This window comes from Sceloporus occidentalis, unplaced genomic scaffold, assembly GCF_023333645.1.
Source record: "Sceloporus occidentalis isolate IW3139 unplaced genomic scaffold, rSceOcc1.0.p SCAF_9, whole genome shotgun sequence".
In the NCBI taxonomy this organism is placed as follows: Eukaryota; Metazoa; Chordata; class Lepidosauria; order Squamata; family Phrynosomatidae; genus Sceloporus; species Sceloporus occidentalis.
The window spans coordinates 49158024-49180130 of record NW_028316989.1 but is presented as its reverse complement, the minus strand read 5'-3'; the positions used below and the strand labels follow the sequence as shown (position 1 = coordinate 49180130).

At 48.9% G+C, this 22107-nt stretch overlaps 1 protein-coding gene across 1 annotated transcript in view; it reads right to left on the bottom strand.

The window, feature by feature from the left end:
- Positions 1-2058: 2058 nt before the first annotated feature.
- Positions 2059-22107, bottom strand: part of ADAMTS7 (ADAM metallopeptidase with thrombospondin type 1 motif 7) — a 35917-nt gene continuing 15868 nt past the window's right edge. Inside the window, exons 15-24 of the mRNA XM_089538323.1 lie at positions 21739-21983; positions 18422-18563; positions 12620-12746; positions 11916-12129; positions 8118-9836; positions 7233-7385; positions 6813-6986; positions 6224-6370; positions 5877-6036; positions 2059-4270 (exon numbers count right to left, since the gene is read on the bottom strand). Coding sequence (XP_089394449.1) covers positions 4104-4270; positions 5877-6036; positions 6224-6370; positions 6813-6986; positions 7233-7385; positions 8118-9836; positions 11916-12129; positions 12620-12746; positions 18422-18563; positions 21739-21983 — 3248 coding nt within the window. The 3' untranslated portion in view covers positions 2059-4103. The remainder of the gene's footprint in view (positions 4271-5876; positions 6037-6223; positions 6371-6812; positions 6987-7232; positions 7386-8117; positions 9837-11915; positions 12130-12619; positions 12747-18421; positions 18564-21738; positions 21984-22107) is intronic.

The window sequence follows — 22107 nt, the reverse complement described above, 5'->3', positions numbered from 1 at the left end:
ACCCATGTTTGAATGGCGAGACTGCTCTGGTTCTGCTCTGCTTGGGACTAAGAGAAGGCCTGAGGCCCATGAGATGTGGAGACTCTGGGGAAACTCGGCTGACCCAACGGTGAACTAAATGTATTCATTGCACAATGGTCGGTCAAAAAGTGCAACCAGACATGGTAAGAAACTTACACAGGTCTATGACAGCAACAGAATTCCAGCCTCGGTGGTTGTTACAGTGGTACCCCGGGATACGAATTGACCGCGTTACGAAATTTCCGGGGTACGAAAAAGTTAGATTTTAAAAAACTGTTCCGGGTAACGAAAGATTTTTCGGGTTACAAAATTAATTTTGGCGTGTTTCGGCGCGAAATTCAAATCGGAAGCGCGGCTAGCGGCTTTCCAGCGCCTTTTCGGGTTGCGAAATGTATCGGGTTATGAACGGCGCCGCGGAACGAATTAATTTCGTAACCCGAGGTAGCACTGTATTTGCATTTGTAACCTACGGTATCCATGCCCTCCTTGCATTCTCCCAGCCGCTCCAGGCTTGTAAATTGGATGGAAGACCACCAAGGCATACCAGGTGCTGAAGGCTCTGTTTCAAAGGAAGAAATGGGCAAAACCATCTCTGAATATTCCTTGATTAAGAAAACTCTCTCAAGTTCATGCGACTGCCATAAGTCAACAGGTGACTTGAAGGCACGCACCCCCCCCCCCCCCCCAGTGGGAGCTGAAATCTGAAAGTGAATTGCGGCTAAACCAGTGATGGCGAACACAGGTCTATGAAAGCAACAGGATTCCAGCCTCGGTTGTTGTTATTTGCAGTGTAACCTACAGTATCCATGCCCTCCTTGCATTCTCCCAGCCACTCCAGGCAGCTGGCCAGGCTTGGCTGATGAGCTTTTCAAGCCAGAATGATATTATGTTCCTTTCAGCTGGCCCAAGAAAATCTCTCCACGATAGGGATTTTGAGTCAGCACTTTCTCATGCCAAAGTTTCTTTGCATTTTAAAGCAAGAAAAGGGTGCCTGTTCCCAAAGCGGGCAGAGGGATGATTGCCTTGTTTGCTGTAGCGGCTTTAGTTCTGAGAGGCTAATAAGAACCTGATGGCCAAGGAAAACAAAATGGATTGTCAGTTACTATAGTGACCAGATGTGAGTCAGTGTTTACAGGAAACAGATTTTTTTTGGGAGAACAATCTCACAAGAGTAAAAGATGGTGCCACTTTTTCCAGCCACGTGCTGAGCCAGGAAGGAATACAATCAACTGTCAAATTCTCTGGCGACGGAAGAGGCACAGAAGCGTTTGTGTATGAAGGGAGAGAGAATGTGCTTTTCTGCAGATTTAATTCATTTCGGGGGTCTTGCTGCCAGTAGAATCTGCTGGACTGCCCAAGATTGTGGGGCAACAAACATCTCCCCATTATTTAGCAGGAGCTGTGATTCAACCTGGTTGCTGTGGACCTTTCGGCAAGGATGAATGAAACCCGCCATGCTGTGTTAGAGGCCTTTGATATATTTTGCTTGGCTAAGAGGAGGAATTGAACAGTTTGAAAAATAGTAGTCACAGTATGGTTGTTTCAAAACATACTTTTGTGACAGGAAACCCCAAATGTTTGGTCAGAATCCTGCTGGTGAGTCTCAACTACTGCACCAATTGTTAAATGCTGGGTCAACCTGTAGGTTAATCTCATGGATTCAGTATGTTTTCTCTACCTGGGAATAAGAAGAAGATTCGTTCAGGCCCTTGTTTCTTCCCACCAGTGTTAGGAAATCCTGCAAATGCGGCTGTTTGCTCTTTTGGAAGATACTTTTGCACCTCCTAAACTGGCTTTCTGCCTCAGAATGCCATGGGGCAGACCCCCTGCATCTCTACTGCTTAGGAAGAGAACAGAGCAGAGAGGCAGTGGCATAGGGACCCCTGCATTTGCATTTAACACATGCAAACACATGCCTTCTGTGGATTGCCATTGTGCCAAGAGATGCACATCACTATCAGACTTTGCCATAAGGGGAAGCAGGAATTCGGTGGAGTAAAATACACACACACATAAACACATCACAAAGGGCACAGCTCTTTCTTTGTGATAATTTAATTTAACACACTTGAGAGCTATAGTCATCTCTTTTAAAAAAAATCAAAATTATAACCAGGTTCTTCCATTGTATTCCTTCCCAAAAGGAGGAGGGGGTATTTGAATTCTTTCACGTCTGTGGTTAATAGTTAAAGATATTCCATAGGTGATAACATAAAGACATGTATGGACGCATGTGCTTTCAAATGGTCTCCCGCCTAGGGCAGAGAGACAACCAGTGAACATCTTGCTCTGGTGTTTCTTGGTTTCCCTCCTGAAAAACAGCTTTATCTGTCATGCATTGATACTCATTTTAAAAGATTTCAAGTGAATGTAAGTTGCACATCTGTAGAATTTCACAGAGTTCTCCCACAGAAGGACCGTGACCTAGCTTTTGAGACTCAGACAAAGAATACATGTAATAATAAAGCTGAACTACACAATTTGTAGAGCCCAAAACACAGCAAGATCCTTTGAGCTGTTCCCTCACCATCAATGTACACTAGAAATCAAAAAATGGGAGAAAAGAAAACTAGACAGAGGCCTCCTGCCAGTGGAGATATTAATATGGATGACAAGTGTAGGAAATGCAGATTCAAGGTTAAGAAACATTTCCTGAGATAGGGAGAAAAGAAGATGTGGCTGCTGTTAGACTTGGACAGCGTGAACAACATTGGTGGCCTTCAGGGCAGAGAGCATTTGCCCTGAGAGACCATAAGGACATAATTAGGAAAAGAAATCACGGACAAGGCAGAGAAGTTTGCTCCTCCGGTCAAAACCAAACCAGCTTCAAGAACACAGTATTGGTCCCACTGTAGCCAGGATGTAGGGAACGCATGAGCCTCTGGATGTTATTGGATGACAACTCCCATCAGTCACAGCCAACTGTAACAGTTCTGGCATCCTGATCCACCACTTGGGTCCCAGCTCAACCAGCTTCAAAGTGAAATGAAGCCATAGCCACAATCCAGTGATGGTTTATTGATTGCACAGAGATGTTAATGGATGTTGCAATACAGCCTTTGTCTCAAATGACTCTCCAGCTGCCACTCACTAGGATGGGATGTTGCCCCACGGACCATGTTTCTGAGCTAAATTACATCTCAAGGCACCCTCCAAGGACCAGACACTGACCAACCCGACTTCTCTCTAATCTTTAAATACTCTTTGTCCCTTGTTCTGGAAAGGGCAAGGGAGAGACTACCCTGCTCTGCAAAGGGAGAGTTGGCCAGCCATTCCCAAGCGCAACACCCTTCTCTTGTTTCAACAACATGAACTTGTCCTTGCACAGCCTAGCTGGAATTGTGTTAGAAATATGACTGATACAAGCCTGTTTGATTAACTAGCAAATGCCCATTTACTAGGTTATGCCTTGTAAGCATATAAATTGCATGTACAGGATTCATGGGATAACTTGCTAACACTCCCTGCCATTGGAGCTGCAGTCCAACAACAACCAGAGGAACTCTCTCAGCAAATTTGAAGTGGAGAAAGGTTCAGTTGAGCTGTATCGACAAAGATAAGGAAAAAACCTTGCTCCACGCAGTCAAGGCAACTTATATGATCAAACGTACCCCCTCCAGAATGCTAGATGCTCAACCGTGTAAAGTATAAAAATAATGTTTTTTAAAAAAACAACAGTCAAAAGAGTTTTGTGCTGGCCCGCCAACACCAAGTGAAACCTGAATGGAGGCAAATGCGTAATAGCACCAAAGACCCTTCTGAGATGGCCTCAGAAGCTTTGCTCTCCCCGGGCGGGCTGTTTCCCTGTTCAAATGCAAGGTATGCCGGCACCCCTGGATGCAGGAAACCACTGGGGCGACCTTCCTGGGCTGTGCATTTCCAGGTGCAGGAGGCTTCGTGTCGGCAGTCTGAGGAGAGGATGAGGAGGGCCCCAGCAGAGCACCAAACTGAACAAGAAAATGCCTGTGCGCATAAGAGCACCATGCAGGATCCTGAACCGGAGGAAGGGCCCCAGGCAACGTGCCGGAGGGCGGCGTCCTCCTCTGAGGCACTTGATCCTCACAAATGGGGAGAGGCAGCCTTCACTTCCGGGAAGCACGCTGCTCCCCGCGCTCCCGGTGACCCTGGGCATCGTGTTGGTGGCAGGTCTGGCAGCACTGGGCGCTGACGGTGGGCAGGTGGCACCTGCCCAGAAGCCTCAGGGTCTGGCAGAAGCTGAAGGAGAGCCGGTCGCGCTCACAGACAAAACCTGGTCAGGAAAAGAAGGACACACAGCCATCAATGAGGCCGGACTCTTGCCCTAGTCCTTCTGAACCCTCAACACTTTTTTCTGCTCCTTTCCCCTTTATTCCTCCAGCCCACATGCTTTATATTCCTGACCTATTACCAGACTGTTTTTTTCCCCTCCCTTCCTTTTAAACACCCTTTTCCTCTCTGAATTTTTGTCTCCTGAATTCTGTGCCAGAAGACAGGACCAGAAACCATGGCAGACAGGGCAAGAAGGCTGGGGCAGTGGTCCCATCAGAGCAGGACCAACGCTTAAATGCCAACTGGAAGACTCCCACGAAATCCACAGAACTGACATAAAGGCGGGCTTACCAAGTTTCCATCGTGGACTCACAGGTGGCATCTGCTCAGGCCAGAATACCATGGGGGCAGCCTGGAGTATTATGGCCCCAGAGCTGCCCCTTCCCTCAGGAAGGCTTAGCTGATCCCCATTGAGAAAAAGCATTCAGAATGCCCCCACTTTGAAAAAAATCAGTGAGAGATAAGCATTCCCAATCTTTCCAGGGCCAAAGGTTAAGACCTCTAAACCTTTGGCCTGCCACCTCTGTGCCAGACTGAACTTTTTCATTATGTTCACAAAACCCACACCAGGAAGTTTGTTTTTCTCCAGAGTCCAAGTAAACGCTTTGGGGTTTTGAACAGCAAGATCCTTGGCTTATATAAAAACATAAAAATGGGCTGCAGGTCAACCTTGAAAATCCAGTACAAAAACCGTTGTGTTTTGAGTTTAAATATACATCAGAACGTTAGTAGAGGATTTTCCAGCCCCTGATTCAGCAGAAAAAGGTAAATGGAGATATCAGCTCTGTTACTGCAAAAATACAAGGCCTTGCCATCTGCTGATGTAGGTTTTGTACATGAATTTATATAAAATATTTATGCCCTGGACGAGGAGGAATAGGTGAAAGAGGCAAAGACAAAAAGAAACAGGGTTATTGTCCTCCCCTCCAAGTCATGGGTCAACAGAAAGAGAGGCTGGGGCAATGGTGACCTTGCTAAGATTAAAATCTTCCCTGGACTTTCAGGTGGCTCCCTCAGATTTTGCTTTCAACACCAAATCCACTTTGTTCCTCTCACTACAGAGAGAGAGAAAGAGATGAATTTCACATGGCATTCAAATGTTTCCATAAGGATTTCTCTGGAGAGGAAAGGTTGTACCTTGGAATGAGCCCTGACTTACTGCAACTTGGAAATACTACAGTCCTGGAGCCGTCCAAGAGCTTTGGGGCCAAGTTCTTTCCACTTGGCTCCCACCAGCCTTTTTCCTGGCAGAGTCCCACTCTTAATCAGCCACCAAAGAAACAGGATGGGGCAGGAGGAGCAATATCTGAAGAGATGTTATGTAGAAGATGGAGCACACTTGTTTTCGGGTGCTTCAGCAACTAGAACACAAACCTTTTGGGAAGTGCATCTTCTTCTCTGCTGTAAGCACCTGCTGCACCCATTTGTCACCCTTATGAAGTCCTATTTTGCACCCCTGGCTAGCCTCACCTGATCCCTGACTTGAGGTGATTCAATTCAAAAAACAAGCATTACCGCATGGCCCCATCCACTGTCACCTACAGTACCTGACTCGGTTAGACTACAGTCCTGAGGGTTGCATTTCTGGATGTTCTCTGGCCAGCGCTCATGTCCGCACCGGCTCCGGTCTTCTTCCGCCTCCCCTGTCTTAGTGTTCACACACTTCACTTGCCTTCTCTGGATGCCCCCGCCACACGTGGCCGTGCACTGAGGGCAAAAAAGAGTATGGCTCTGAGCACCAAACTGCAGCATCCCCATGTGATAAGCCTTGGAAGGGACACTCTCTTTCCAAAGGTAACCCTCCAATCCACCCACAAATGGGAAGCCCTGTTCTGGAATCATTCCTGTCAGGAATACCACCAAGCCACGCCGTTGACCTCAAAGGCAGGCTTACCTGGCCCCAGGGTCCCACCGTCCACTTGGTGCATGGATGGATGTTGCAAGGCCTTGTGTTGTTCGGCCGGAGGGCTTCGTCACACCTCCCAAATTCAGGACACGTGACCAGGCGCTCCTGCTCTCCTCCTCCACACAGCTCAGAGCACTAGCCAGGAAAGAGGCAGGCCACCGTCAAGAAAAAGCAGACACCTGGGAATCTACTAGGATGGATGGTGGTGGGACCATTATTCCCACTTCAGGTTTGCTTTTTTCATTCCAGGTCGTGGTGAAAATAAACTAAAAATCAACTATAGGAAGTGAAACTTCACCCCAAAGGGTGTGACCCACACAAGCCTTGGTCAGAACTGGGGTGAGTCCCCTGAGACTCCCATGAGAAGGCCCCCATGTCGGCAGAGCAGTGAGTTCTTTAAAGAGGGATCTGAGGTGGTGAACGTATTTTTGGGGAGAGGAAACGAATTTAGCACCTTGAAAGGCTCATTTCAAGTTAATACTAAAGGCTGGAGAGGATTCCCATGTCATCTGAGCCACCTGCTCCCACTGAAGTCTAGGGCAGCCCAGAACCCACCTCCCACCCAGCCCTAGCCCACCTCTCTCCAGGCAGATGTGTACCAGCCGAGGCATGGGTTGGTCTGGCAGGGCATCTGCGATGGCGGCTTGGAAGGGATGGCCTGGCAGTGGAAGGGGCGAAGGGGCCGCTGGTCTCGGGTGTCGATGCACTGGACGTCCCGGACCTTCATTCCACCTCCACAAGCCCTGGAGCACTGCGGGAGGCAGAGAGCAAGGCTCAACGGGTGCAGCAGGAAAGTCCAGCCCCCATCCCTCATTCCTTCCCTCCCTGGTGGGCTGCTTTCTCAAGGAGGCCTCTTGCTCTCTGGCTGGGCAGTTGCTGAGCCCACTGCCCCTGCAATTCCCAGCAGCCCTAATAGCAAGGATGTCCAACACTGAGGTAGAATGCTGGGAGCTTTCCTCTAAACATTCCCAGCCCTGTCTTGGATGTCATTGCCTACCTTGCTCCAATTTCCCATACGCCAAGTGGAACATGGCCTCAGGTAACACCTTCGGGCCGGAACAGGCTTTCTGGCTGCGGTGCAGTCATCCTCTCTTCCAGTGCTGCAGCTCACAGCCCTCCAGATGGCTCCCAGGCCACAGGTGGTGGAGCACTAGGATCAAGAGGAACCAGAGACACCTTGCTGAGCCCCAGAGAAGGCAGTGGGACCCAGGGACTCCAAGCGGGGGAAAAACTGAGACCCTCTTGACTCCCACCTCTAAGGGACCAGCCCCTAAGACCTGCTGCTGCTCTGTGACACTCCTTCCCCTTCCCACATGGACTGCAAAATCTCCCAGAGTCACCATAGGCGAGAGAGAGGTTGGTGCTGGTTGAAGGGAGCTCAGACCCCACCCCAAGGGCCAAGAGAAGGTCTTCCTATGCACCTCCAACCATCTGTAGACCCCAGTATGACATGAAAACCTTCAGAGGCTTATAGGCTCTTAAAAGCTGTGGACTCGGCTTCAGGAGGAATGAGCAGATGGAGACCTGGCACTGGGGGAGACAGAAGACTCTGATGAAGTAAGAGACGCCAGGCAGAAGCCATAATCCTGGTGGAATATTGCTCTTCCATGACTGGTCCCTGGCACAAGTTGGTTGGATTCTTTGTCTCCTGGACTTCCTGACAGAGTTGTTCCCCTGGATGGTGCGATGGCCTATGGTGCTCCTACAAAGACAGGAGGGCACCATTCTGCCCTCCCTCCATCAGTCTGGACCCCTTGACTCCCACCCCTAAACCTAGAGTTCTCCAGCACCAGTATTATGTAGGGCTGGATCTCAAGAGGATTTGGGGTGGGGAATTTCCCGGAGGAAGGAGGAGGCCCTGGCTTCCCACCATAGAACTTGCCTCACTCCAGTTTCCAGCTTTCCAGTTGGCATTGAAAGCAGCTGCCACAATAGAAGATGGTGCCACAGGGGATACCACTTGCTTTGCAGTTGTAACACTGGGCCCAAGTCTTCCATGGGGACCAGCAAAGTCCCAGTTGACTTCACTGGGTGAACCTTTGTTTCTGCCCCTGAGATCCATACTGTCCACGTCTGTCTTAATCTCACTGGATTCCTTCCACCTTGGGGCAGCTGGCATAGAAAGAAAAGAGCTAGAGGATGTTGAGACCTGCTCCAGAGTTGTTGGCTCAGCAGACGGCTGCAGCCTCATTGAGTTTGGGCTGTGAGATGGGAGCCTCTGTCTCAGGGCTCCAGGTAGCCCATTTGCAGAAGTGGGGAGAGGCACCTGGCCAGGATGGTCAGCTGTGCCAGGCAGTGCATCTGTGGGCTCCAAGGCGCCAGAAGGATTACGCTGCCAGTCCTGTGCGCCTGCCACATAGTGCGTCATGTTGTTTTCTGAACTGTGTAGATTCATGTTGTTATCAGGGCCTCTGCTAGTCTCTTTCATGTTCTGGACAGATATGGCAGGGGTGGTTTCTGCAGAATGTGTCAGCTGATAGAAGTCTTGGAAAGGCCACCAACTTGTTCTTGGGTCCACTGTTGTGACTGAACCGATCTGGACATCTGTCATTTTGTGAGAAGTACCTGAGTCATCTCCAGCATTAGCAGGGGCCCTAGCAGTATAACTTGGCTCTTCCTTGCTTCCTTCGGTTGTCTTCCACAAGCTGTTGCCTTGACCAGGAAATGTTGAGCTCCTGGGATCTTGGATCCTGGTGTCAAGATGTGACGTGGCAGACTCACTCCCCTCATTCTCATTGTCCTTGCCAGAAGGCATCCTTGGAGTCAGAATTGCCAAGGAAGGAAAGGAGGTTGGAGACACCACATCTTCTTTGGAAAGTCTGCTGGTGGAAAGGTTTTCATGAGTCTCTTTGGTGGATGGATGATCGCTCTTGCTGTCAGGGAAATGTCTTGCGGCTGGTGAAGGGGACGGATAATCTTCCAGGAGGGGCACATGGGTGCCTTCCCTTTGCCCTGGAATGGCTGAGGAATCAACAACAGAACCAAGGGAATCCGGCAAATTGACATGAGTGCTGCTCTCCTCAACCTTAACAGGTTCTTCTTTATTGTTTTGCTTGGTAGCTGGAGGTTGCAAACTTCTGTTCTTCATTCTCTCTTCTGGCTTCGCAGTCTGGAAAAAAGTGGGGTGGCTTTCTGGAGAATCCTCCTTTCTATGGTTAACAGTCTTCTCCCCAACATCTGGAATCTCCTCTCTTCTCCTACTATCTTCTTCACCGATTGGGTCGTAAGACAGGTCTTCATGGAAATTGATAAAGTTATAATCATAGTAAAAATCATCCACAAACACATTCCCCTTTTTATTGTTATTGGGGGATGAAAAGTCTTCCTCCGTGATGATGTTGAGGTCTTCCGATCTGGGCAAGGAAGGGCTCAATTTGGGCATGTGATGATCAGGGATGAAATTGATCTCGTTGTATAGTTCCCGGCTGGAGGAACCGCTACCAGACCAGTCCGGAATGGCGTTTTCTACCCGATTCTGGCAGGGTGGCAATGAACAGGCAATTTCAGATGTTGGCTTTTGCAAGAGGTCGCAGCTGGCTCTGGCATCACGGGGGCAGTAAACGGGCCGTCTTTGTGCTCCACTCCCACAGGTGACTGAGCACTAAAAAGGCAAGAGAAAGTAATGTGCGAGGGAGACACTGGCAGAGTGGACACCTATTGATTGGACACACACCAGTTGGGGAATGGGGGCCCAAATCCCGTGCCAGTCCTGACTAGAGTAGGGCCATGGAATCCATGGGATTTACCCATATGCCAACTTACCATTCAATAATAGTTTCAATGGGTCTATGTGCATCTGTGCAGAAAAGGCACAGGAAAAATATCAAAATTAAGGCTTCTTATTCTTTTCAATATCATCATGAGGGTCTCTCGCAGTGTATATACATGCACACACACTCGGGAGGGTGGAAAATAGACCCAAGGGCCTGCAGTGGAACCCAGTTTTATGGCCCATGAAATTCCCTTCAAGAGAGGCTGCAAATTAATAGTCCACTGGCTGAAAATAAAACCCACAGTAACATGACTTCTGGGCATGTCAGCAGTGCCCATGTGTGCATGCGGGGGGAGAGATGGCCTGCTCCCCTTCACAGCTGCCCAACCTTAAATGCAAACCTTCACCACACCTCACAACTATGGTGACCCCATGAATTTCATAGGGGTTTCTTAGGCAGAGATTACTCAGAGGTGGTTTTGACAATTTCTTCCTGTCATACAGAGCCCACAGCACCTGATATTAGTTGGTGGTCTCCCTTGCAAGGACTAACCAGGACTGATGCTGCTTAGCTCCCAGTACCTTCTGGGTATTTAGGCCTGTTTGGATGCTTTTAAAAACAAACAAACAAACAAGCCTAAATTGGGCTGTCACTGTTTTAATAGTTGCACTTTTTATTCAAATTACATTGCTGTCGTGTTAGCTGCCTTGAGCATCCTTTTCTGGCTGGCAGGCAGGCAGGCAGGTGATTAAACCAATAAATAATTCAGGTGGGCACTTGGGTGCCCAGTGACTGACTCGGCCATCTGCATTTTCGGTTTCTACAAAGTGACACCCTCCGCGTGAGACCGATTCCTAGCTGAGGAAAGAATGCAAGCATGGGGTTGCAAGCTGGAGGAAACAAAGCACAAAGAAGCTCATTTCTTGAGAAGAAAGCAGATAAGAAATTCTCTGACCTTTATGCAGCCTCAAAACAACCCACGTATCTTTAAAAAAATGCATTTTACCGCCTTCATTCTGCAAGAGGACATGAATGCCTCTCCCTTGTGCAACAAGGCATTTCAACTGATTAAAGAGAAGCCCAGAGATTAAGCCTCAGCCCTGGGGGGCAAGGAAGACCCCCCCCCGCCAAATCCAGTCCAAGGCAAAGGAGGGTGGGAGAAGGTTGTCAGCTCTACCCCCCTTCCCAGGGTCCGCAGGGGGAGCTTTCTCCTCTGGGTCATTGCACTTTAGAGACCCACAACAGCATCTGAAAACAGCCCTTGTTTCTCCTCCGAGCGACCCCCTCCCCTCGGGGTCTTGCATTTTAATCTTGCCTCCCAAAACACTCCAGGTCTCAATATTTTTGCAGAGGCACCATGTAAAAATAACAGAATTTCCTGTAACTACTGGCCAGGGGGAGTAGCAAGGTAGACAGGCAAAGCAAACCACTGTATTGGTCCACTGAGTAAGAGCTGCTAGTAAACATTCAAAAGTTACACGTAAACGGCCTTATCAGAGCTACCAAAATGAGCCATCACCATCAGAAGTACCAACTCAAGTATTTTCTGGCTTGTAAATTGGATGGAAGACCACCAAGGAATACCAGGTGCTGTAGGCTCTATTTCAAAGGAAGAAATGGGCAAAACCATCTCTGAATATTCCTTGCCTAGGAAAACTCTCTGAAGTTCTTGTAGTTGCCACAAGTCAACAAGTGACTTGAGGGCACACACACACACACACACACACACACACACACACACACCAGTGGGAGCTGGGTGGCTCCCAGGTCCATGGGTCATGTCATGTCACAATCCATGATGTGGTGGCTTCCATGAATCTATTGTGAGCTCTAGTCCAAAGTGGTGAAGCTATTGGGGAACAGTGTTCAGAATCTTGGGCTAAACCTTGGAACAACACCAAAGGACATACAAGCTCCTGCTTGCAAATGTGAAAGAAGTAAAAGTAACTGCTCTTGGGTTCTCTTACCTCAGACCAGTTGCCCATGACCCACTTGGCAGGGCAGGAGACCTCTCGGTTGCAGGGAGCCGTGGCGTCCGGCTTGGGGAGGTTCTGGCAGCTGATGGGCTGCAGGGCCTTCTGTTCATCCAGGCCCACACTCTGGATGCAGAGCACTGTTCTCTTGGTCAGTCCGGTGTCTCCGCAAGTAGCAGAACATGCCTGCCATTCACCTGTCCACCACCTGAAGGGGAAGAGCAGGAGTTAAGCAGGGCTCATGGGTACGCCTTGGGGCACCTGACTGTTGGTTTCCATATCTACAGTATTCCTGGTTGTTTGCATTGCCACACCTGCTCTTTTCCTCCTGCACTCCATCTGCAGCCATCCCCACTTCTTCCTTCTCTCTCTTCTACTAAACTATGTATTTGCTTATGCAGAAGTATTAGTAAGTAAAGGTACTTAATATAAGACTGCTAACAAAGATTATCATGATACAATAAATATAAGGAAAAAGAAATAAATTGTATCATGATAATCTTTGTTAGCAGTGTTTATTGCATGACAATAATCTTTAATAACACCACCACAATTCCAGAGAAGAGCTTTGGAAAAGTACTTTTTTGGAGTGGAGGACAACAAATCCCCCAGCCAGCCTGCACATCAGGGACACCTCAGACTCCTCTCGGGGGTTGGCAGACTGGATTAAGAGAGTGCTGGATTGAGAGAGTGCTGACCTGGCCAGACAGGGTTCCTCACTGCAGCTCCTCTGCTTGTCATCTGGCCGGATGAGCCCCTCACAGTACCGCTCTTCCACGACCCCAGCCATGATCTCCACACAGCGCACAACCTGCCTTTGAACCCCTGCGGGAGAGAAGGAAAGGATGGCAGAAGGTCAGTCACACTGACCACTATTAGGTGTGCCAAAGTCCAAGTACACAAGTGGCTCCTTGGGTAACTGGATCTCAGGTGGCTGCCCTGAGCCCCCAGTTTTCATGGGTCACCTCTGGGTGGCAGGAAGGGCTTCATATTCTCATGGGGTTTTCATGGGGTCAGGTTGCACACACACTTCTCTTGTATCAGTGGCAACCTCTCCACTGAACCAGCAGCTCTTCTCTGCTTATCCACAAGCTACAATTCATTTATGATTCACCCTTCATTTGTTAACTAACAGGGCAAAAACCCAATGGCTCCAACTGAATGCTGCTTCTCACACAAGTGCAAGGGCCATTACTCTTACTGCCTCCATCAATCTATGCTGCTAAAACCAGCCTGTCATCAGAGATGGACTTCTGATTGCTGATAAACGCATCTCATAACTTAAAACCAGCCTATTTTATCCTGCAGTCAATAGGGTTTCAGGAAGAGACCTGAAGACAGATGCTCTGCACTGGCTGCAAAGAAAGAAACGCAGGAAGCAAGAGTGGCCTAAAACACAAAAGTAAAGGAACTTCTCCAGGGGCATTTTAAGGGCAAAACAAGGACGGTGGCCAAAGATGAAAGGGAAAAGGAGGAAATTCTGGTGGCCAGAAAGGAGAAGGCATCTCCAGAGGATGTGGCAGTTTTCTTTGAAGCCAAGTGCTGATTTGCATGCATGGACCCTCCCTGTGAGGGTGGTATAGTGGTTTAAGTATTGGACTATGACTCTGGAGACCAGGGTTTGAATCTGGGTGGACTTGGGCAAGTCACTGTCTCTCAGCCTCAGGGAAAGGCAAAAGCAAATCTCTGGACAAATACTGCCAGGAAAACCCCATGATGACTTAGGCCTTAGGTTTGCCATAAGAAATGACTTGCACACAGCAAGAACATCAACCCTCCCTGCCATTTAAGTGCTGAATAAACACTGTGGGTGGAAGTCTGTGTCTCAGCACAATGTAAATACCTGCCAGCGGAGTTATGCTCATGTTATGCAGACTCTCTGCTGAATACCACTGTAGTGCAATGTATGAGAAATAGTGAATGAGGACAGCTGTCATCTCATGGCATAATGTGCAATGCGCAGAGGCAATATGCAGAGCTGCACTCCTGCCTCCATCAGATGGAGTCATGCATTTCCCAAAAACAATCACTCGGCACGCATAGTGCAACTTTTGCCTGTGGGGGTCGCCAAAAAGATTCTGGCCTTCACAAGCCAACTTTCCCCAACTGCACATTATTGGTTTTCCAGTTACACACATTTTCCCCACCCCCAACTGCACACTAATGTCCAATGGTACCCGGGAAAGACATACAAAAACTCTGCCCCATCTCTCTCTCTCCTGCACAGAGCGCCAGGCCAACGACCCAAATGGAAGGACCTTTTTTGGGGTTAATCTGAAGATTTGGCTTTCCAAAGCCACAGGCAGGCCTGAGCATTCCTCACCCTAGTGAGCTCCCTCCTGTTCCCATTGGGGGGTTAGCAAGAGATAGAAGGGGTCTGGAATGTGGTAATTAAGGAAGCACAGAGCGAAGCCATTGCAGAGGCAGAGGGGCTGTGCGCAGCGGGTCAGCAAGGGTCAAGTTGAACCCACAGTGTGCCAAGACACACACACACACACACACACACACTGACAGCAGGGATCACCCAAGAAGAAACAAAGGGGTCTCTTTGTCTGGCCACCTCCTTTGTTAGCAAGCTGCCGACTTCTTTCCCAGCTGGGCTTTTTTTAAGGCCCCCCTCCTCTCCTCAAGAAGGGGCTGGGTTGCTGCCCTGCTGAAAATAATGCAGAATAATGCTGACTGTGTTGGATGAACAAAACCCATTCCTTGTAACAGAATCCTTGCAAAAGCGGGGCTAGAGGCAGAGAAAGGAGCCAGCCAGCAAAGGCAAAACCCAAAAGCTCCATTTTGGAAACTGACCGTTCCTCCCTGAGCTTTTCCAGTCAACTAACAAGAGAGGAGGGTACATCCAAGCTTTTCTTTTTTAAAAAAGAGGAGGCATTGCTTTATTTAAAAATAAAACACTGCAATTTATCAACCTTTTTCATTTTCAACAGTGACGCCTGCTCACAATAGTGGTTGCCTAGTTAATGGGACTCAGAGAGCCAGTTTTTGGCTGGGCAGGTCCTGGGCTGGCCATGCACAATGCCACAGATTGTCTGAGGGAACAAGGGTGCCATTGTGCCACGAAGAAGGCCGTCGCTGTCAAGTGGAGGGAACTCCATGAGGCTGGGGAAAAGACACCTGGAAACTGATCGCTAAAGCCCAAAAGGAGCCCAGTGGATGTGCTGACAGCCGGCCCCCAAAAGCAAACCCAAGGAAAACAGCACAGGCAGCCTCCCCTCTTTTTCCATCTTCACAACAATCCTGTGGGGGAAGTTAGGTTGATAAACCCCAGAATGGACTCATCACTCCATTGACACCGAAGACCCGTTCACCAGTTAACGCATTACATCCAAGCTCTGTCTGGTCAGGAGGGTCCACTGGGGCTCTGCTGTCTTTGCTGGTTTCAAGCAGGAAGGATCTGAGATGTGAGAACCAGGGACAACCATGGAAGGGCAACCTTCCCAAGGACAATGCCGGCTGGCTGGGCAGCTGCCTCAGAGGCCGGCTTTCCTTGATCTCTCCTGCCTTCTTTTGCAGTAATGTCTCAGAGACACAGCACAGCGGCACCAAGGCCTTCTGGGCAGGTGCCATGGAAAGAAAAAGGCGACAGTTGGAGAGCAGCCCTCCTGCGTGGAAGTGTGGAAAGAGCCTTTTGTCCACAGCGCCAGATGGGAAGAACAAGAATGGGGCATGCTGGGGAAATCCAGATGTAGGTAGTGGTGGGATTGTCCTTGGCTTTTCGAAAACACTGTTGTTGTTTTGATAGTCAAGCAATAGGAAGGATTTACAGGGGAAACAGTTCCAGCAGGCGATGAACAAACGTGCCACACTGCAGAAAGGATCAGGCCATTGGTTTCATGGAAGCTGCTATATGGATCATGGGGGTTCTCACAGACAAAGCTTGTTGTGCAACTGCCTCTTGTGTTTTGCAAAGTGCTTATTTTTGTGTCACTTCACCACTTGCTAGAGTGAGTCACCTATGTGTGACACAAAGGGGACCCTGTGTCTTGGAAATGCTCCAGTGTCTTTGGGGCACGGACATAGCATCTTCGGAGAGGTCTGTTGAAATTCATTCTAAAGAGCCCAGAGTTTATTCACTGCCCCTTTTGATATGAGGTGCACCAGGATGGGGCTGACAACCAAAATCCCTTCCCAGAGGAGAGAGGACCCTGCTTTCTGCTGGATCCTCCATGCTGCACCTCTTAACTTCCTTATGTGCAGGCTGCAGCTGCTTTTCTCGGGAGGCATGTCTTGCCAAGCACTCTCCTTCCCTCCCTTCCTCCAGAATTCCTCCTCAGACGGCCAAAGAAGCAGCAGGAGGGGAGGCACACGTGTGGGGCATAGGCTGGCCCATCAAAAGGGAAGTGCCAGCAGCCGCCCACCCCCTGCGGGGCTTGCAGGAGGCTGGAGCTGGCTGGCAGGGATGCAGGGCAATTCCCTCTGGGCATCCAACGCAGGATCTGATATGCTTCTGGCAGCCTTACACTTTGGCAAGGAGTCCAAGAAGCGGCTCAGCTAGTCAACAATCTTGGCTCCCTACCAGGTTCATAAAGAAATCTCCTGAAAGAGAGAGCAGCCCTTCCCCACCTTCCCTTTTTCTGGCAAAAAGGCAAGCAAACTGGGCCCTTCCATGGGCCACCATTTTCCTCTCCGTCCATCTCAACAAGCTGAATAAGAGGGTGAGACCAGGAGCAGAATGCTCCCCCACCCCAGTTCACAGCATTTACTGTAGTTTAAACTGTTCACTGTTTTCCATTTTCATGTCTTGACAAAAATGTGGTAGAGAGGTGCAGCTGAAAAATGATAACAGTCTCCCTCCCTACTCACACACCAAAAAGAATGTTGCCGGTTTACATCTTGGAGCAATGAACCCACAGAGGAGCACAGCAGGGCTGTTGGAATGCAACAAAATGGATGCTTTCTCGGGATATTTTGGCAGCTCAGAAAAGAAAGTGGGGAAGCACAAAGGATGAGTGGACAGATGGAAGGGGGGCATCTGGCAAATGGAGCTGGCTACCAGGTCACAGGAAGCTAGCAGATGACATGGGAGCACCCCTGAAGATGTGAGCTTCTCTCATGTGCCATCAAGATGGCTTCAACTCACTGAGATCCTCTGAATGAGGGACCTGCAAGAGACACCATTCTTAACAGCCCCACTCAGCTCTTGCAAGCTCAGGGAAGAGCCAGGGCTTTCAGGGCTGAATCCACTCTGCCCTTCTGAGTCCTAGACTTCTTCTGATTTCTGAATGTAGACCCTCCAGAAAGCAGCTGCCTTCCCATCTCCGTAGCTCCAGCTGCAGGGAACTGCAGGTCTACGTTGTGAGGGACTGACGGATCTTGCACTGAATTTCTCAGCTGTACGAGTATGATGCTCAAGGTGGAGGGTGAGGGGTGTCTTTACAAGGAAGAGTTTGTCAGCTGGAAAAAGGATTGTTGTGGCCTTTGGCTAGAGCAGTGAACTTGAACTTGGAATGTGGAAAAACAAAGTTGATACATGCAGTAAGGAGTGTGCACACTGTAAGGTCTGCATGTGTATGGAGGCTCATGGCAAGGTCCCCCTTCACACTGCTGGACACATATATCCTAATGAACTTTCAGGGGTTTGTGAAAACAGAAAACACCTGAGAAAATGGAGAGGCCACCTGGAGTTTTTCTTTGGAAGGCACTGCTTTCAAAGCCAGACAGCAAAGAAGGAAATGCACTTGCCTGCTGCCACTCCAGGCAGGAGCCCAAGGGGATGGTGGGTTCAGAGCCCAGCAAGGAAAACATGCAGTGTTCATTTCTTCTTGGTCTCTTGCTTTCACAAACTCACCTCCTCTTGAGTAAGCATCGTTTCCCCCCTGGAGGCTGAGTGCTTCTCCGTTTTCCCATGGTGAGACAAGGGGTTGCTTGGCATGTCCAAGAACGGAGCCAAAGCTTCCTGCCTTAGGTTTTCCAAGTGGTCTGTTTTCATAGAGACCTCAAGCAGCTGGTGGCCAGAGAAGAGACCACACACAGCTGTGCAAACACACACGTGTCCATCAGTCCATACACACCCCCATGCAGTTATGCAGAGCCAGCCTCTAGTAGGAGGGGGTCAGCTAAGACTTAGAGGCATCCACAGATCAGCATCTGTGACATGAGCACCCATTATGGCCAATGGGGCTGTCCACAGCTGTGCCCACTCCACCTCCCTTCCCTCAACCCATCGGCCTTCTCATCCTGCAGCTTCAAAGATAAGGGGGTGGGAGTGAGGGAGACATTCCCTGCATAATGACCCATCTCTAAATTAAAATCTTCCCTCCAGCAATTCAAGGCTCAGACAAGATCCAAACCGGGGACTCTTCCACCCAGACTCATGGAGGAGCCAGGCTGCCCTTGGCTGCTGTGAGCCAGGAGCTGATAAAGCAGGGACTGAGCCCAGCCTTACCCCCCCCCCCAATTCCTCTCTTGCTCCTGAGAACGGAGAAGCACAACAGGAGAGAGGGAGACAAAGGTACCCAAGGCCCCACAGGCAAGGAGGCCGGTGTCATTACCTGTCCCACAGGTGGCAGTGCATTTGGTCCATGGTCCGTACTGCCAGAAGAACTGGGTGGGAGCAATCTCATTCTTATTCTCAGATTCCCTCTGAATGGTGTACTGATAGCGGACGCCTGGGTTCTTCTCCTGGAACAGGAGCTGAGGGGGAAAAATGCATCAGTTGCATCAATGGAGAATCCAGCTGGACAAAAAGCACCTGTCTGTCTCTGGGGTAGTGAGGATGTGACATTCAACCAAGAGAACCTCCACCAGAAGAATGGTCTCTAAGTCTCTTAAGAGCCACGTCAGCAATGCTACACAGTCATTCTTTAGTCTTAAGTTCTTAAGTCATTCTTACAGATCTATCAGATTTGTATGAAGGACCCTGGCATTCTCCAGTTGGTCACTGAGACGATGTACTGACCTGACTATGAAGCAGCAGGAAATGAACGAACTTGCCCACTCCACTGTAACTGGTCAGTGGCATCCAATGAAAGAGACCTTACTATACTGGCAGAGAGTTGACTGTGGATGCGTTGGACAAGGTCAAACTAGGGGATCGTGGATTGGTTTTTGACTTGGAAGGACTGTCTACACTACAGTCTAAACCATTTTCAAAGTCAGTTGGCCAAAGTACTAATGGATTTGGGGGCCAGCAATTTTTCTCTCAATGTGCCCAAGACTCATACCATATTTGATCCCATTGCTTACAATTGTTTCCATCTTTTCAGGAAACTAGCCAGGGATCGGTAGCAACGGCTCATGGACTGGCACTGGTCCCTGGACAACTACTTTGAGTAGCAAAGTGGCTATAAAGTGACTCCCAGGAATAGCAAGTCTGTGAAGGAGCAGCCAAAATAATGTATTAGCTTTCTTACAGGCCTTGGCTACATGAATGAAGAGCCACGGCCATTTAAAAGAGGGTCAGAGTGCATTTTCAAACTGACTTGACTCCAGATTGGCTCAAGAGAGCTACAGCAGATCTATCACTCTCAAGACTTTCCTCATGGCCAAGGTTTTGTTTTCCTTGGAATGAAGGATGGCCTCATTCCAGAGTTTTTGATGAATATCCCACACGTCTTCTCCTTCTCCTTTTTGAAAAGAGAGGTTTTTCAATTAAGTTACAAATCCCAGTGAGCTTGCCAAGTGATTATTTGGTGTTAGGCCGTTCCAAGCCCTCAATATAGACGTGATAATCTTTTATAATAAGGAGAAGGAAACTTGATGCGGCTCCTGCCAACATTTCTTTCTAATTTAGCAAGGTGTTAACACTCATCTACTCACTGGCTAGCCAATTTTTCCCCTTCTGCAAATTAGCAAGGAACGCAGCAGAAACATTAAAAACTAAATCTTTCCAGGTCTGAATTCACAGTGCTGGTGATGGCATTCAAAGCCCTAAATGGCTTGTGTTCTTGACGCTTGAGAGGCACTCTCTGTCTCAATGCCTGACCAAGGATGGAGATCTGAAGAAGACTTCCAACGTGTCCCATCTGTGGCAGCAAGATAGTATGGAAAGATGTGGGAGAAGGGCTTCCTTTGCTGTGGCAACTGGTTTATGGAATGCCTTTCCTTTGGAACTCAGATTAGAAGTGATGTTTTACTTTCTGGCATCAAGTCAAAACATGGCTTCTTATTAAAGTCTTTGGCAGCATCTGCACTGCAGAAATAATCCAGTTTGACACCACTTTAACTGCCATGGCCCAATGCTATGTAATCCTGGGACTTGTGGTTTGTTGTGGCACCAGAGCTCTCTGAGAGAGAAGCTACCGTATATACTCCACTACAAGTCGACCTCATGTATAAGTCAAGGCCAGGTTTGGGGGTCAAAATTATGGATTTTGCCATAACCCTTAGATAGGTAAAACTTGGAGGTTCCTTCAGTGTGTGTATGTGTGCGTATGGCAAGATGGACTGTCATTGTGTTTTTTCTTCATCGTTTCAGTCAGACATACGGGCGGGAGGAGGACTCTTAAACAAATAGCAATATGGTAAATAGCTCACAAAACTACAAATCCCAAATTCCATTGCATTGAGCCATGGGAGATAAAGCATTGTCTCAGGTTTTGACCCTGAAATAGGGGCTGTTTCTGACTGGGCAACCTTTCTCTCAGTGGGCCTCAGATTATATCCCCAACAGAAGACAAGGTTCCTGGGCAGCAGTGTGGGAAGAGGAAGAGGGCTCAGCCGTCCTGGGGGGTCTTTGGAGCGGCCTCATTCCCTTGCTTTTGAACTCAGAGGCAGCTGGAGGATGGGCCTTCCCACCGCCCCCAAAGAAGGGCAGGGGGTCGGAAAAAGGAAAAGAATTCCTTGGCTTGGAAGGGGAAAGATTGTTAAAGTAAACACCTCCCTGCAAGAATAAATAAACCCTGAAGAAATTCATTAACTCCTAAGTGCTTTCCAGGAAACTCTGGCCAACTCCAAAAGCAAAGCTCAAGAGCCGGAAAGTCTCACAGCTGACAGGCCTACAACATTTGCTCAGACTGTATGATGAGCTGCTTTCTTTTCCCTCCCAAAATCCAGACCTCGTCTTTCTGTCCAGAGTCCCCTAGGCCATGAGACTGGACGGCAACTTTGGGCCAGAAAGAGCTCCTGCACAAAGTCTTCCCATCCCAGGATGATGGCCAGTTACTACTGTCTTGAAACAGCCAAGACTAGAGAGCATCTGGGGCCAATTTTCAGCCCCCTAGGACCCTCCAGGGACTGCACAGAATGCCAAAAGTAAAGTAAGAGTAAAAATGGAAGTGGACAGCAGATCCTACGATCCTACATCCGTGTCACGCAGCACGAATTCCTGCATGAGGAGCTCTGCATTAATTGTGTTTTGCAACACTTGTGCTGAATGAAGTTGCTGTGCAACTGAACCAAATGAATGCACAACCAAATGCTCATGTGCCTGCGTGAATAATGTACATCCACATGAGCAGCGTCATCACCTGTGCAGTTCTACTTCCACCACCCTTCAGCTGAATAAGTCCGTTATTGATCAAACCAAAATGTACAACTGCCTTCACAGGACAACTTAGGCAAGTAGGTGATGGTAAATGCAGAGTTTAACGACAAATCACTCTAGGCTGGGAATTTCTCCTTCCCAGTCAGTCTCAAAGGTGCTACTGGGCTCTTTTATGTCTCTTTACGGTAAAACAAGCAAGTACAGTTTAATAGTAATATTCATATTAAAATGCCAATTTTTTCCAAAACCAGAAGTGGGCTTCCAGCCCCATTTGCTTCCCTTTTTTTTTGGTATTTGACAGCATGGGGCAGCATCCAAAGGGTGTCAGGGGAAGAAAGGATATCCCTGGACCCATCCAGATAAGGCCAGTGCTCCTGGAAGTACCTGAATCCACACCGGTTCCTCCGTGGGTCCTGGAGAGGTGAGGTTCTCCCAGTTTCCTGTCCTCTCATAGGTGAAGGTTGTCCCAGCTACCTTGTATTCGCCATTCCACTGGATGGTCCAACCGCCGTTCAGGAAGTACTTCTCTGGATCCTCGCTCCTCAAGGCCAGAAAATTCTCTGCTTCGGCCACCTCCTCGATCTGGATCTCTCTTGCTCCCGCCGGGATCAATCCAACATCAACGTATCCTGTCCAGAGGATTGAAAGGGCTGGTTACCTCCATGCGAAGAAAGCCTTTCCCCAAAATGCTGCAAGAGCCCTGTCCCTGAATGTCAGTGTAGAAAGGGCCTTGTGACCCTTTCCCAGAATGAC